We start from the raw sequence: 17,091 nt of genomic DNA on the forward strand, positions 1-17,091 counted from the left end.
AACACTATTCGTTAGGAGCGCGAGAATAAAAAGTTGGCTTCCTGAAGTGAAAATGAAGCAGATTCAGAGGGTTTACAAATATTGGAGCAAAGCCACAATATCTTTTAGTTATACAACACTTTATAAATCTTTTTTGAAGTCCACAAATGCTATTAACTGCAGCTACAGATAACATATTTATACAGTTGTATTTATCTAAATCCATTGAATATTTCTGCTTTTGCAATCAACAGAAAATAAACGTGCCCTTATCCTACTTCCGGAGCCACACGTTTCCGTCTCAAAAGACTAAAGTGAAAATAGGGTTCTCAGATAAACTTACGCGGGTTTTAAAATAGGTTTGTTGCAACACATTTCGTCAGGAGATTTACTGAATTCAAAATGCCGCCACCAGACAGGTAATGATCATGTTTCCCAGTTATTAATTAGACATTTTTCGTTATCCGTTCTAGATATTTTCGTGGAAGACAGAAAACCAGGACGATACCGATGATGACTGTTGGTACTAAACAGTATGCTTCGAATTCCGACATTGTGTGACTGCCGCAATATAAATGTATGATATAAATTCATTATCAAATATCAACAATAATATTTTCTTCACGATATCCACCACAAGAAATATAAAAACATTCCCAGGAACAGCTTTCTCAATATATCTGTTTTCAGATATCCAATGTGAGAACAGCTTAATAGAAATAATGAAGTGTCGCAAACTGAAACAAGGGCCATGGCCACACCATCTGCCTTTACAGCATCTGGTGTTAGTGCTAGGCATAGGCTTTCAACAGACCGAATAATTATGGAATTTTGACGTTTGCTCATACAATTCAAACTTTTGCACTTAAAGTTACTATAATCTGAAATGTATTTGTGGCATTGCTTAGCACTAACACAAAGGTTAGTGATGAAAGCAGTTCCAAAGTTGGAGTTTGTCAAAAGGAGGACTGCCTCCCAGTTTGGGAGAAACATCACAGGAGTTAAAGGGTAGATCTTTCAGTTATGTTTATACCATGAATAGTGTTTGTTGCTTGTTAAAAGAATAATACAGTTATGTTACTGAAGCAATTTTTAAGTAAGCATCAACTACTTAAGCATCATTTTAAAACAAATTACAAGATTAATAAAATCATGTAGCATTATCAAGTTTTATCCATTTTATTTCATCAATAAAATTATATGTATCCTTGTAATAACACTGGGTTCAGTTATATCTATCTGACATAATCATTACCCGATTTCAAGAGCAAATTTTTTTATTTGTATAGTTATTTCGTAATGTTTGAGATGATGTACATATTCAGAGAGCTTTGATAAATATTTGCAATCTGTTTCAGATGGGAAAAATACACAGCACTTGGTAATGTTATAAAGGGGACAAGGATCGTGTGCTTCAAGGTGCCCCTCAAATATGTAAGAGCCACTCTTTACCAGATAGCATGAACATCACCAGGTTCACAATTACTCTACTGGTTAATCATGGTTATTAATTAGTTTTGGTTAAGAGACACATGTTTTACATTGTTAAAACTGTAAGTTTTGTTGTCGTGATTCAGTTAATTTCTCAAGCATCCCTAATCTCCATGACTTATAACTAAGGTTTGCTGATTGATAATAGCTTTGTTTTAATTGCAGCCTTTGGTTGAAAAGTTACCAGAAGAAGAAAGGTGAGAGTTTTAGATGAAACTGTCTCAAAAAACTAAACTAAACTAAACAAAATGTTATGTTGGTAGTGCAATATTCTGTTCAATATTTATTTATGGGCAATGTCTTGTTCTACTAGTTATGTAGTGCCAGAGATAGAAACTAGTGCTAGAGTGTCTGCACTTAGTAAATTGTGTTGAGGACTAAAGTACTGTCGAAAATAGGAAAACATTTTTTTTTTGCTGTTACTCTGTATCCCTAAAATTTACACAATTGCAAATAGCATATGTCGAAATAATCCACATCGGCCTAACTGGGCGTTCAGTGGGATGCGTAATAGGATATCCAGAAAAGCATGTTTACTCGTAAAATCAGGCAAAAATTGAATAGCCTACAGCCACAAGGGGTCATCTCAAAGATATTATATGCGTTTTCTTGTGTGTTGAATATGTCTCACATGTTGATGAACATCTAACGTGTCTTTCTTTCATAAAGTTGATGTTGAGATATGTAAAATAGTATGATACCCATAGAAAGGCTTAAATCAGCCATCATATTGAATGTCTCAAAAGGTAGGTAGCATGGCCACCGGAAGATTGACAGGACTTGATATTATTTGTAAATTGTTACTTGCCCAGTTTAATTCCCCTAAAGGATTATCTCATCTGAGCTGATATCTCTATACCCCAGCCCGACCCCAACCATCTTCTGCGACACCCGACCTGGTTTTGCTTTTGAGACGACCCCCATGTCTGTTTGTCTTTATAGTGGTAGTGAGACTCCATGGCAGCTACATCCTTAAGAGTTCACAATTAAAAATATTATTTTGTACGTCATCTATCGTTTATAATGAAGCTAAGTCTAATTTCAAAATGGGAAATTAAAAAGTGTCCTTTGTAATACAATATCATCGCACACTAATTTGCATAAAGCCAAGGTCTGTTCCAAATAAGTCGACTTGGACTTAGGAAAAAACCTCATTGCTCATTTCTGCACTAATCTCTCCTCAGTAAAGTCCTTTTTTCACGTTTCCTATCTCCCTACCACTGAGACTGTAGTTAGGCCGAACTTGGTTTAACAGATATTTCACACTTTCAAATATTACCTACATAAATTGTGGATATAAATGTGAAAAAACAGTTTTTTTCTATTTCCGACAGTTCTTTAGTAAAAATCACTATTGATAAGAGGTGGCTGAGTCTCCTGCAGCACTCCCATTTGCAGAGTTGCTTCCCTTGGGCTCCCAAGTTATGCTATATGTCAACATGTAGTTATACACAATTCACTCTCTCACTCATAATGAAGCATTATGGAATCAGTTTGGCAGATGAAAGTCAACAGGTGCAGTGAAATATACATTTCATTTACATAAACCCTAGTTAATGAGTCAGATTGCAATGAATGGTCCTGTTTCAGATTCACCCCAACGGCCTTGGTAAAAAAGATGGCTGACTCAGGCCACAACCTTGGACTTGTGATAGATCTGACCTTTACCAGAAAGTACTACAACTCTAAGGTTAGACTGATCACAACCTATAATATATAATAATAGCTAGTGTATATTAGTGGTGTTCCGATTAATTGAAATAATTAAAGATTGGTTGCAGTGAGCAAACGTCCAGGCAATTGATCACATTTTCTCATAATCATACACAAACAGTTTTGGAACTACTGTTTTAGTGTTTGAAACACTTGACGATGGACCATATCTTATAAGTTGTCAGAGCCTGAAACAGTGTTTAGTGCTTAGATAACTCACTTCACTTACTGAAAGACCGCCTCCGTGGTGTAGTGGTTGGAGCGTCCTACAAGCAGCCGCACATACACATACACACGCATGCATGTCGTCATATGAGCGAAATATTCTCAAGCACGACGTTAAACCCAATTTCACCTCACCTCATTTACTGAAATGTCATGACTGAATATTTCTTGATGATATTTCCTGATGAAGGAGCAAGCATACACTCTGAAGTGCCATGTTGTTCACAATAAAGATGTTGACATCCATAAATCTTGCTTTTCATATTTCTTGGAGACTCCAGGAACTTTATGTTCATTATATTAACCATCACTTTAAAGTAGCAAATTGCATCAGTTTAGATTGGAAGTGAAATTTACAAATATTACAAAAAGCAACAGATAATCATGTTATACTTATCTGCAATAACAACCTAAATAGGAAAATCTTAAAACTGACGCTAACCAATTTGTTTCGATTATTGCTCGTTGGTAACGAACCAATTATCAATTGTGAGATTTCAACTAATTTCCAACACATATGTATGTACTTGTACACCTTCAGATATATTTTGTGTGTGTTGACAACTGGCCAGTGAACAGGTGGAAAATCCTAAGGAGAAGTAGTATACTCCCCAAACTTATATAAACATGATATACAAGTCAAAAGTATTTTGTGGATTAGTTGTCCGCTTCCATTACCATGGTGACATGATCAAATAAAAGAGACTGATATCTTCATGTATCAAATTTATATCACAAGAAGACTTTAGAGCTTTTATGATAAAAGTAGCTCCCAACATGTTTGACAGTAAGTGGCAATAATTGTACACTTAGACACTATTTTTTTCCATACTAAGGCCCTAAAAATACATGTTATGGTTCTGATAACGTCAATCTCAAAACTAGGATGGATATTGAGGGATTCTTTTCTTTATATACAATTCATAAATCTATATCGAAACGTCGCTCTCACGAATAAAAAGAAGTTGTTATCCATAAATTGGCGATATTGTACTTCCCAACTTCTAAAATGCCACTCAAAGAAGTTGTCTATACAGTGGACTCTGTCAATACCGGCCTCTGTAAACACCGGCACTCTGTCTATATCGGCACAAAGTTTCAGTCCCGACAGGGAACTTATCATAAGCGAACCTAGCTAAACCGGCACTCTGTCAAAACCGGCATTTTTATTTGGTCCCGACTGATGCCGGTATTGACAGAGTACACTGTAGTATATTGTAAACCAAAATTCACTGTGTTCTTTAATCTGATTGGTTGAAAAACGTGATCAAATGGTATTTGAGTCCCGGAAATTCTCTACGTATTAATACATACAAACATCGCTCGCACCATTGTATTGTTACGTCGTCAGCTGTGATGACGTCATTAAAATCATATTGTGACGTAAAGTCCGAATGACGTCACAAATGAGCAGTTCCAGATGCTACCATGGGAGACAGCCGAAACGGCCGGCTGATGACATTTCACTGCTGTACCCGTACTCGATGTCAATGAGAGCAGACACAAAAACGTGTGTGGACCTTTGGGTTTACTTTTGTTTTATTACAATGTCGATAAACATCATGTCTTGGCCAATTTCGGGTGTTATTGAGTATTTGAAATTGAAGCACGGGAATATTTCATTTGAAACCTCCGGCTGACGCCGTCGGTTCCAAATGAATTCCCGTGCTTCATATACTCAATAACACCCGGAAATTGGCCAACACATGATGTTTATCTCCAAACTGTTCAGTCTGTTGATTAAGAAGGGAAATGTCAAGGTGAATGGAAGTCACCTATGATGAAAGTGTAGATTTTAACATAAACCACAGAGATTATGACAAAACCTGTTTATATTTCGGCCCAATATACTGGGTGTCAGAAAAAATAATGCATATTGCGCTAACCCTGGCAGTGAAATGTGGCAAAATTATGGAGAACAAGATCCAATGTATAGCATGTAGTTACTTCCCTTTGCATGCACACAACTTTACTGCACATCTTGTTATGGGAGTAGTATATTGAGCTTGAACTTTGAAATTGAAGCTCATTGTATGCGAGTGTTATGCGCACACTTGTGATCAAAGACTGTATTCTGGACTACCATGTACAGTTTTAATCTGTTTGATATTAAATGCCGCCATGTATGTATTTTGTGGTATTTTCATGAGCACTATTTATGTGTTCATTGATTTATATTGTAACTGTACAATAGTGTAAAGAATGTTAATTCTGATTCACTGGATATTAAAACAAATTGGCAATTATGACCATTAGGGCTGCAACGATTCACCCAGACCTTGATTTGATTTGATTTTCGATATTGGCCCCTCGATTCGATCATTTTTCGATTTGATTCTTCATGCAAGTTAAACATCAGACACTCGGAATCGGCTTTTTTAGCGTGAAATCCATCGTCAACTTGGTGATGTCTACTAACAACAATTCTCATCGGATAATTAACCTGGCGTCAACCAATGTGCCCAGTTTCACCTTATTTCAGCGCTCGAAACTGCTCAAGTTGCAGTCACAATTGCGTTCTTGCAGTGTGGAAATAATTGAAATAGGTATTCAAATTTTGAATCAAAATAGTGATAATGATTTTCGATGAATCAAACTGAATCGTTGCATTCCTAATGACCATAATAACATATGTACATCTGTCATTTAAGAACGCACTCATGGTTAACTGGGTATTTGGCATGAATATATTGTTAATGCTTTTGATAGTCTATATGGTTAATGCAGTAACACCAGGGTAACTGCAAGTTGTGAAATACATCTGTACCCAAGCTTGGTCTTCCTGCCTGAAGAGTTACCATGGCAACCACCCCAGCTGCTTCAATATGGATAAAGGGATACAACTACCAGTAGTGTTCTTATCAAGGAGACCTGTGAAGATCCGGGGTAGAATAGGTCTTCAGCAACCCATGCTTGCCACAAAAGTCGACTATGCTTGTCGTAAGAGGCGACTAACAGGATCAGGTGGTCAGGCTCGCTGACATGGTTGACACATGTCATCGGTTCCCAATTACGCAGATCGATGCTCATGCTATTGATCACTGGATTGTCTGGCCCAGACTCGATTATTTACAAACCGCCGTCATATAGCTGGAATATTGCTGAGTGCGGCGTAAAACTAAACTCACTCACTCACTCACTCACTCTTATCAAGGAATATCAATATATAGTGAATCCCCTTCCAAGGTTGAAAATAATAATAATAAAGAGAACAAATGGCTGTCTGCCCACACCTTTTTATCCCCGGCATGTAATGCTGTCTGTCCGTCCGTCCGTCCGTAATCATTTTGTTTTCAGAGCATAACTCAAAAACCGTTCAATATTTTTCAACAAAAATTGGTAGATATATCAAACAGAACCTAAGGTGGTGCCTTTTGCTATTTACAGAATTTTGTCATTTTATTTTGCTCGGTTTCCATGGAAACATTTTGGACTTAGTCTTAAAGGGGGATGGGCTTTGTTTCCAGAGCTTAACTCAAGAACCGTTCAATATTTTTCAACAATACTTGGTAGATATGTCAAACAGAACCTTAAGTTGTACCTTTTGCTATTTGCAGATTTTTGTCATTTTTATTTTTCCCGGTTTCCATGGAAACGATTCGGTCTCTTAGTCCCAAAAGGGATGGGTGGGCTTAGTCCCAAACTCAAGAACCGGGTGGGCTTCATTTCTGGTGCCTTTGCTATTTGCAACTTGAAAATTCGTTCAGTATCTTTCAACAGAAACTTGAAAAAGTTCAGCAGATATATGCAGATATATTAGGCAAATTTTGAAATGGTGCCTTTTGCTATTTACAGATATTTGGCATTTATATTACTCATGATTTCCATGGAAACGATTTGGACTTAGTCTAACAAAAATCAAGCTGGACTTTAAGTAACTGTCAGATGATTTGTTCTTTCAAATATGTAGGGGCCAGGGGGATATGTCATCTTCTGATGACTCTTGTTTTTTAATTGATACAGAAGCATGAATCAGTTGATGGCATTAAGATAGACTGGTGACTATATGTCCTCGATAGATCTAGAAGCATGTGTTTGTTGTGTTGACAGGAGCTGACAGACAAAGGCGTCCAGTACGAGAAGATATTCACCAAGGGGCATGAAGTCCCCAACGACTTTGTGTTTGGCAGGTAGTTGATTCTGATCCTTCTGTTTGTGGATTAATTAGGGTTCTTTGCCTCTAGGCAGGAGACCTATTGTAATTGTTTGGATTATTATTATTATGATTATTTATTATTCCGCCGATTTTATACCAAACATACCTCCTGAACCAATGCTTTGAATCGCTTACACAAAATCACACTGAAGTCTTAGGGATTCCAGAACACTAATTCTTTTGACCGTAGACCCAAGAACAACTGAGATACAGCCTTTTAAAGAGGGAACTATTTCTTCTCCAGATACGCATAAAAATTGACAATGGACGCAACAAAATGTATTAGCGCATCCACAGGGACTCAGAAAAAGTCCAAATACTTTTTGTAAAACTTCCAATCAAGTGACAATAAGTTATCACTGAGTTTGCTACTAGCTGGGTTATGGTATTATTTGCAATTTAATTACTGTAACAATGTGATGATCATGATACACAATACAATAACAGTATTAATGATAATATTTAAGTGTCTGGGACCCCATTTTGTTGTCCAGGACCCTGAAAATTAAGAGTATGAGTCCAAGGGACCCTCAAATATAGGACTCAAGGTAAATCCCTGTATATGTTGTTTGTAATGGACACTTTCCCAGCTAATGTTAATTTGTGTTGGAGTTAGAATTGCTTATCTTATTTCCAGATTTGCACATGTGATTGATCAATATTTGGAACAAAGCTCAGACAGCAGTAAGTAAAGCATGTTTCCCACTTAAGCTGACAGTGTTATAACATTTCCTGTTTTGAAAGTGCTAATGTTGATGTATATATTGAAGTACACATATCTCAGATGATTTCTTGAAGTATGTGATTGTGTGAGTCGTCATGAAATGTGACATGAAACATATATAACTCATTTATAAGTAAGTGTGACTTAAATATGACATTTGTCAAGTATTTAATAAACCTTCTGTCACTTCACTGTATGATAACTTTATTAACATAAATGCCCTTTTGTAAAGGAGGCCCTCAACTCAGAAATACAAAATACTAGCAGTATACAACTTCTTATCAGTCATGTTGAGCATGGTAATTGACAATTATAGTTCAATTACAAAAACAGCTCACTGGCAAGAATGAGAACAAATGAGAGTTATCTCCCCTAGACTTGTGACTGCAGTTATGCGTGACTCATCAATTATGTGAGATATATCTGTTTCAGCATCAGTGGTTGGCATCCATTGTACCCATGGTGTGAACAGGACCGGCTATCTGGTCTGCAGGTATATCATCTTCACTCCTCTTGTTTGTTATGTCACATGGTTTGGTGAGATTAACACAGTGGTCAGACCTGTGTACTTTCGACGTCGTAATCAATAAGAGCAGGAACTAAGGAGTTAAGGATTAGTTAAAAGTTGAATTGTAAACGACAAGGTCTGGACATGCTCCTCATAGAATTAGATAGAGTGCTCTATTGTCAATGATATTAATGGTCTACTTAGAGCATGATGTCTAGATGGAAAAGGCTTAATACAAATAGACTGGGGTGGTGAGGTAGCTTATTGGTTAAAGTGTTCGCTCGTCATGCCAATGACCCGGGTTCAATTTCAACATGGGTACAGTGTGTGAAGCCCATTTCTGATATCCCCATATATCTGATATTGCTGGAAAATTGCTAAAAGTGACGTAAAACTAAACTCACTCTCTAATAAATAAATAGACTAGTAGTTAAAGTGTTTGCTTGTCCAGCCGAACCCAGGTTCGATTCCCTACATGGGTTGTATATGTGAAGAAGATTTCTGATATTGCTGGTATATTGGTAAGGTAGTGTAAACCACACAAGTCATGACTGAGAGTGTTGTGTGTTTGTGTTTCAGGTACATGGTGGAGAGCCTCAGTATGCCACCTGATGATGCTATTGCAGGTGAGTACATTTCTTGTATATCTTGTACAGCTGATGAAAGAACATCTCACAGGCTCACAGAACTCCCGACATGTGGAAGATTGATGAAAAATATGTAAATATCTCTCCATAACCCAATTAATGTTGATTTGCATGTATACATAAACACTAAACAGTGTCAGTAGTGTAATAACACAATACTAAATTACCTAGCGTACCTTGGTTCATGTATGATTTTTATTTGCTGATGTAGGCATCATGTATATATCAACTTAAATAGAACTATGTCTCGTCTATTGTAATTTAGACATGTACATGTTGTTGTGAGCTTATGTGACATGACACTTGGGGTATTATATGGGCAAATTTATAGCCGTCTGAAACAGAATTTTGATTGAAATACCTAATAGTCAGGATTAGGGGTGAAACGGTAAACTGCGGTATAAGTAGAATCATGGTATTTTGCCTTTGGTTCGGTATACCGTAATGCAATCCAAAAATTCGGTATTTTCGGTTTTTGTACCATCATTTTATTAACAATGTTAAACCTCTTCTAAAATGCCCAGAACAGAATCGTTCGTCAAAATCTATGCATGTCTTTGCAAGATGTCAATTTTCTGCATAATGAACATATATCATTTACCGAACCAAAACGAAGCAAACCAAAGGCCTTGTACTGCATTACGTACCATACCGTTTCACCCCTAGTCAGGATCCTAGTGAGTTGGAATGTATTGAATACTTGAAGTGAGTGAGTTTAGTTTTACGCAGCACTCAGTAATATTCCAACTATATGGCAGCAGTCTGTAAATAATCAAGTCTGGACCAGACAATCCAGTGATTAACAGCATGAGCATCGATCAACGCAATTGGGATATGATGACATGTGTCAACCAAGTCAGCGAGCCTTACCAACCAATCACGTTAATCGCCTCTTACGGCAAGCATGAGTTACTGAAGATCAATTCTAACCCAGGTCTTCACGGGTCGAATATTTGAAGAAATCTATCAGTACCCCGAAGGAGATGCATGCAACTAACTACTGATAGGCTCAGGTATGTATCTGGTGTCCTAGGAACATGCACTCGCACAAGTTTTGACAAGTGGCATCTGTTTCAGCCTTCAATGAGGCACGAGGACATGATGTGGAGAGGGAGAACTATATCGAGGACCTCCGCACCAGGACACCGTGAGTAACGTAATTCAGTAAATGCCTTGATTGTTCATAACTTCAAGCTGTTTAGTCAAATTATTCTACTATATTGTCTCGCTCATTCCACTTGTACAGACAATTGAAGACATTTGATGAGTAGATGCATTGTGCCTCACTCTCCGTGCAGAGTGGCATTAATTTGGCATGCCATAAACCAATGACCAAGGGTTCAAATACCAGGTTGATTCCAAATTTATAACACTGTACTCAGGGACACTCGTGGTCCAGTCAGCTAAGGCATAATGGTTGTGTCCCTTGGTTGTGTCAGGCTCCGGTGATGTTGTGACACTTGTGGGGTGGAATGCCTTATGTTTGTGAGCACCGTACCTACGCTAGTCATTTCACCCAAGTGATGTATGTCTAACACCTGCCTCTTTTCATGATTTCATTCCACTTCAAGCAGACATGACGTAACATGACTACTTCTAAAATTGATTTTAAACCTTACTCACTCACTCGCCAAGGGTTTTCCTCTACCATTAGGCCAGTTTCTCAATACCGCTTGACCCAAAAATTCGACCTGACCCTAAGATTTTTTTGTTTTTTACATTAGAGAAAATGCAACTTTGACTCTCAAAATATGCATGAATTTTTTCACTCTTCTAAGTTTTGATTTTCTATCAGAGAAAAGGTGTAAATTTCCACAGAAATCAAGGGGTTTTGGACATGAAATAAAATAAAATGTAAAAAAAAAATCCATGCGCCCAACCCATATTTTTGGGAAAAAGTGATGAGGAGCAAGAATATTTTTTATGTGGCCTTAAGCTGACTCCAAATTGATCATACAAATGTGACATGTGGCTGTCATGATGTGACTATTTCCAAAGGTCAAATATCTTGCATCTTTGCAGAGGTGAGAAAACCCCATTTGATCCATCTGCCGCTCCGCCTGAGGATACCTCACCTGACACTAACAACAGAAGGATGATGGACAAGTTCTCGCACCTGGATACAAGGCAGAAAACTCCTACAGTAAACTTCTGGAAAAACATCGTAGTCCCTATGACAACCAGAATTCCAATCATTCACAGCAGAGTGAGCGAGATCACGAGATGAGGCCTCACCGAGGTCAGCCAAGGAACGACGGCAGGAGGTCACAACCATGGCAACAGAGATATGGTGATGGTGGTGGTGGCTATCCAGGGAATTGTTATAGTAGTTACCGAGGCAATGACAATCGCTGCCACCAAGGTTATGGGGGTTACCAAGGTAACAGGTATGGTGGTTACGGTCAATCTACCCACTATGATAGCCACAAACGTAGGCGTCGCATGGCGGAGATCATTATCAGAATAATGATTATGCTTATGATGGGAACTATTCATACGATGTTGACTTTTCTCAAGAGGAAGGTCATGGACAGAATGGAATGAACAGTAAAAAAAGTGCATATATAAAGCAACATTGGAACAATGAAGACTACCGAAGCCCAATGAAGTATGCAGACTGGTCAGCTGATGACACAGATCGGTATGACAGAAGTGGGTGGAGCAGTGGTCCTAGGGGTGGCAGGCGGAAGCAGGGGGGTTATAACCGAGGGGGATACAACCGAGGGGGTTACAAGCAGGGGGGGTATAACCGAGGGGGCCACAACCAAGGTGGTTGGAGTTGAGGCTGTGACCCACCGGTGTGACCCAAAACTGCCTGTGATGACAACTCCTTATGTTGTACTATTTTATGTGTATATCCATTTGAGTAGATTAATCTGCTTAAAAAAATGTGTTAAAAATACTCATGAGAAATGATTCACAAGAAAAAGATAATTCCCCTCTGCAGCTTCTGTATGTTTTGGGCAAAAGGATATTCCTAGCAGCTGCCAGCATGACAACATAATATGTCTGCTTGCATCATGATGAATATGAAAACCAGGACATCCTGATCTCTTTGATGAACATTTTAGGACAACTGGTAGCTCACTTTTAACCATCCTCGATAATCTCCAGGGTATACATTACGATAAATTTCACTAGTACCCTGGATGCATCTATGGCTCAGCCCTATAATTTTATTATCTCCCTTTGCTGGTTATGCCTTCTCACAGAAGCCAATCAGATACGCTGTTACAACCGAGCTTGCCAGTGTCAACAAAGATAGCGGCCACAGCCGTGAAGATTTGCTCGCTGTGCGACTCAGATTTAGGGAAAAAATCATGCAGACAAACTGACAGATCTGAAACCTTAAAAAAATATATGCAAGAACTCCTATCTCTTTCAGGGTACCTCTGCAACAATTGTGTTGCCAAGTTTAATAAGTTAGATAAAAGAAGCGAAAGTGAGTTATGATAGAAGCCTTGTGATTGTAGGCTCAACTTCCCAGCATAGACACCTGATTGGATTAAAAGCTAGCAAAGGGAGGTAATAAAGTAGACGTATCAATTATCGAGGATGTTTTTTACCAGAGGACCATTTATTGCATGCCAACACGACTATGCCAAGTGTTCATGATTGAGAATTTTTGGGAAAGGAAATATTGTGTTGTGTGAAGCATTATTTATTATATGCATAGAATGTGAATCAAAAAGGTAACAAACAGTTGTGCTGGCACATGACTAAATTGGAATCACTTAAACCACCCAGGTGCAAATTATCGGGTCACCTTCATTGCAGATGATCTTAAATATTTCCAATGGATTTTATATTATCTTCAGCCATCAAGAATATGTTTTTAATTAATGCCCCCAAAAATATATTTTATCTTTATGACTTGAGACTTTCTGGAGTATCACTGTAACTTGTAATTACTAAGTTTATATCTTTTTCTAGTGTCCCCCTCTGTGATGTTGATGGAATATTGCTAGAAGCGATGTAAAACCTTACTCACTCGGTTTAATAACTGGTTTGTAAAAAGCCCTTCACAAATACAGGTCTAGGTTGAAGGTAAGCCTGGTCAATGTGTTTTGCATATGTTTTAAGAATATCAATGGACTAGTGTAACTTGTAATACCATGTCCTACCCAAAACAAGAAATATAATTCAATAGCCAGCTTATGACAAGAAAAAGGAAGCAGGGGGTGTCGGGGGTCAGTCCCACATACACATTATCACCCTTGAGTCACTCTGTGGAACAACATCGCAGAGGTCATTTCCATCTAATGTACAGGTTATTTGTCTCTTATGGCAAGCATTGGGTACTGAGGGGTTATTTTGCCTTGATATACGCAGTGGAGAGTCAGATTATGTTAATATGATACAGATGAATAAAATTTTTTGTAAAATGTCTTCCTGTGTAATGTGGTAAAATGTCTTCCTGTGTAATGTGTGATGTGGTTTGTGTGGAATGTTTATATCTTGACAATATCAGGAACAGTTGCAATCTCGCCATGGCCTTTCTGACAACACAAGTTAAAGAAGGTTCTAGTGGTGAAGTATTTACTTACTGGCCAACACTTTAGATCAACAGATTAAAATGTGCCTACCTCATGTAGGTGTCTAGTTATCCCCCGCTGCACGTTTAGTGCGAAGCGGAGGATATAGTATTAGGCTCCGTCCGTCCGTTACGTATGGATTGGAATATCCTAAGAACCGTTGACTAGATTCTTTTCATTCTTGGTACCTGGGTCTTTCAGCAAAACTTGGCAGATATGTGGGGCAGATCCCAAAGTGGTGCCTTTTGCTATTTGCAGATTTTTGTCATTTTTATTTTTCCCGGTTTCCATGGAAACGATTCGGACTTAGTCTCAAAAGGGAGGGGTGGGCTTCGTTTCCGGAGCACAAATTGAAAATCGTTCAATATCTTTCAGCACAACATGGCAGATATATGAGACAGCTGTTGAAGTGGTGCCTTTTGCTATTTGCAGATTTTTGTCATTTTTATTTTTCCCGGTTTCCATGGAAACGATTTGGACTTTGTGTATAAGCTGGACTTTAAGTAACTGTCAGATGATTTGTTCTTTCAAATATGTGGGAGCCGGGGGGATATGTCATCCTCTGATGACTCTTGTTAAGTTTGATTTGATAATGTGCGGCGGGGAATTATGTCACCTTAATGACAACTGCTTGTTACAAAGTTGGTCCACCTCCCATATGTGGGTTTCTAGGTGTAAAGTGGGTCCACCTTCCATATGTAGGTTTCTAGGTGTAAAGTGGGTCCACCTACCAAATGTAGGTTTCTAGGTGTAAAGTGGGTCCACCCTCCAGATGTAGGTTTCTAGGTGTAAAGTGGGTCCACCTCCCATATGTAGGTTTCTCGGTGTAAAGTGGGTCCACCTCCCATATGTAGGTTTCTCGGTGTAAAGTGGGTCCACCTCCCATATGTGGGTTTCTGGGTGGGACCAAATGTGGGTCCACCCACCCATGTGTGGCTTTCTAGGTGTAAAGTGGGTCCACCTTCCATATGTTTCTTGGGTTCTAGGTGTAAAGTGGGTCCACCTCCCATATGTGTGGTTTCTAGGTGTAAAGTGGGTCCACCTTCCATATGTGGGTTTCTAGGTGTAAAGTGGGTCCACCTCCCATATGTGGGTTTCTAGGTGTAAAGTGGGTCCACCTCCCATATGTGGGTTTCTAGGTGTAAAGTGGGTCCACCTCCCATATGTGGGTTTCTAGGTGTAAAGTGGGTCCACCTCCCATATGTGGGTTTCTAGGTGTAAAGGTGTAAAGTGGGTCCACCTCCCATATGTGGGTTTCTAGGTGTAAGTGGGACCACCTCCCATATGTGGGTTTCTAGGTGTAAAGTGGGTCCACCTTCCATATGTGGGTTTCTAGGTGTAAAGTGGGTCCACCTACCATATGTGGGTTTCTAGGTGTAAAGTGGGTCCACCTCCCATATGTGGGTTTCTAGGTGTAAAGTGGGTCCACCTCCCATATGTGGGTTTCTAGGTGTAAAGTGGGACCACCTCCCATATGTGGGTTTCTAGGTGTAAAGTGGGTCCACCTCCCATATGTGGGTTTCTAGGTGTAAAGTGGGTCCACCTCCCATATGTGGGTTTCTAGGTGTAAAGTGGGTCCACCTCCCATATGTGGGTTTCTAGGTGTAAAGTGGGTCCACCTCCCATATGTGGGTTTCTAGGTGTAAGTGGGTCCACCTCCCATATGTAGGGTGTCCTAAAAGTGGGTCCACCTACCATATGTGGGTTTCTAGGTGTAACCTCCCATATGTGGGTTTCTAGTGGGTCCACCTCCCATATGTGGGTTTCTAGGTGTAAAGTGGGTCCACCTACCATATGTGGGTTTCTAGGTGTAAAGTGGGACCTTCCTCCCATATGTGGGTTTCTAGGTGTAAGTGGGTCCACCTCCCATATGTGTGGGTTTCTAGGGTAAAGTTTCTATATGTGTTTCTAGTGTAAAAAGTGGGTCCACCTCCCATATGTGGGTTTCTAGGTGTAAAGTGGGTCCACCTTCCATATGTGGGTTTCTAGGTGTAAAGTGGGTCCACCTCCCATATGTGGGTTTCTAGGTGTAAAGTGGGTCCACCTACCATATGTAGGTTTCTAGGTGTAAAGTGGGTCCACCTTCCATATGTGGTTTCCACCTTCCATATGTGGGTAAAGTGGGTCCACCTCCATATGTGGTGGTTGGGTCAGGTGTAAAAGTGGGTCCACCCTCCATATGTGGGTTTCTAGGTGTAAAGTGGGTCCACCTACCAAATGTGGGTTTCTCTAGGTGTAAAGTGGGTCCACCTTCCATATGTGGGTTTCTAGGTGTAAAGTGGGTCCACCTCCCATATGTGGGTTTCTAGGTGTAAAGTGGGTCCACCTCCCATATGTAGGTTTCTAGGTGTAAAGTGGGTCCACCTTCCACCATATGTGGGTTTCTGTAGGTTTCTAGTAAAGTGGGTCCACCTTCCATATGTGGGTTTCTAGGTGTAAAGTGGGTCCACCTCCCATATGTAGGTTTCTAGGTGTAAAGTTGGTCCACCTCCCATATGTAGGTTTCTAGGTGTAAAGTTGGTCAACCTACATATGGGAGCTAAGTGGGTCCACCTTCCATAGCCAAAGACTAAATCATATTTAAAGGATTTATATGGGTCCACCTACCAAATGTAGGTTTCTTGATGTAAAGTGGGTCCACCTGCCATTTGTGGGTTTCTCGGTGTAAAATGGGTCCACCTCCCATATGTAGGTTTCTAGGTGTAAAGTGGGTCCACCTACCAAATGTAGGTTTTTGTGGGTAACTAGGTGTAAAGTGGGTCCACCTTCCATATGTGGGTTTCTAGGTGTAAAGTGGGTCCACCTATATGTGGGTTTCTAGGTGTAAAGTGGGTCCACCTTCCATATGTGGGTTTCTAGGTGTAAAGTTGGTCAACCTACATATGGGAGTTAAGTGGGTCCACCTTCCATAGCCAAAGACTAAATCATATTTGAAGGAATTATAACGGTACACAATATACTCTGGACCAAACTAAATACCATGTCTAGCTGACAAGCCATGATCAAAATGAAATACTGCTGAAAGTGACATTCAACCTCACTCACTCACTCAGGATTACTTCATAATTAGCATTCCGGACAACCTGCTGGTGACATATGACAACACATGGCAA

The 17,091-nt window shown here is 39.5% G+C and overlaps 1 protein-coding gene across 2 annotated transcripts; it reads left to right on the forward strand.

The window, feature by feature from the left end:
• The first annotated feature begins 254 nt into the window (after positions 1 to 254).
• On the forward strand, positions 255 to 13,832 carry LOC124284810 (RNA/RNP complex-1-interacting phosphatase-like). 2 transcript variants are annotated; one of them, XM_046720927.1, is made up of 11 exons: positions 260 to 398; positions 670 to 987; positions 1,338 to 1,413; positions 1,636 to 1,667; positions 3,061 to 3,160; positions 7,459 to 7,538; positions 8,202 to 8,248; positions 8,721 to 8,781; positions 9,376 to 9,422; positions 10,521 to 10,590; positions 11,466 to 13,832. In XM_046720927.1, the coding sequence occupies exons 2-11, from the start codon at positions 866 to 868 to the stop codon at positions 11,668 to 11,670; spliced, it is 840 nt and encodes a 279-aa protein (XP_046576883.1). In that variant the 5' UTR covers positions 260 to 398; positions 670 to 865; the 3' UTR covers positions 11,671 to 13,832. The 2 variants fall into 2 exon arrangements, with proteins under 2 accessions (XP_046576885.1, XP_046576883.1); XM_046720929.1 differs by lacking the exon at positions 670 to 987 and having other exon boundaries at positions 255 to 398.
• Positions 13,833 to 17,091: the final 3,259 nt, after the last annotated feature.

This window comes from Haliotis rubra, unplaced genomic scaffold, assembly GCF_003918875.1.
Source record: "Haliotis rubra isolate DU_JTF1 unplaced genomic scaffold, ASM391887v1 Scf345, whole genome shotgun sequence".
NCBI classification, from domain to species: Eukaryota; Metazoa; Mollusca; class Gastropoda; order Lepetellida; family Haliotidae; genus Haliotis; species Haliotis rubra.

Coding starts and splice junctions, on each gene's coding strand:
- LOC124284810 (XM_046720927.1), top strand. CDS start 866: ATGTATTTGTGGCATTGCTTAGCACTAACACAAAGGTTAGTGATGAAA. Junction 1,414..1,635: donor TCAAGGTGCCCCTCAAATAT/GTAAGAGCCACT, acceptor TTTTAATTGCAG/CCTTTGGTTGAAAAGTTACC. Junction 8,249..8,720: donor GGAACAAAGCTCAGACAGCA/GTAAGTAAAGCA, acceptor TATCTGTTTCAG/CATCAGTGGTTGGCATCCAT.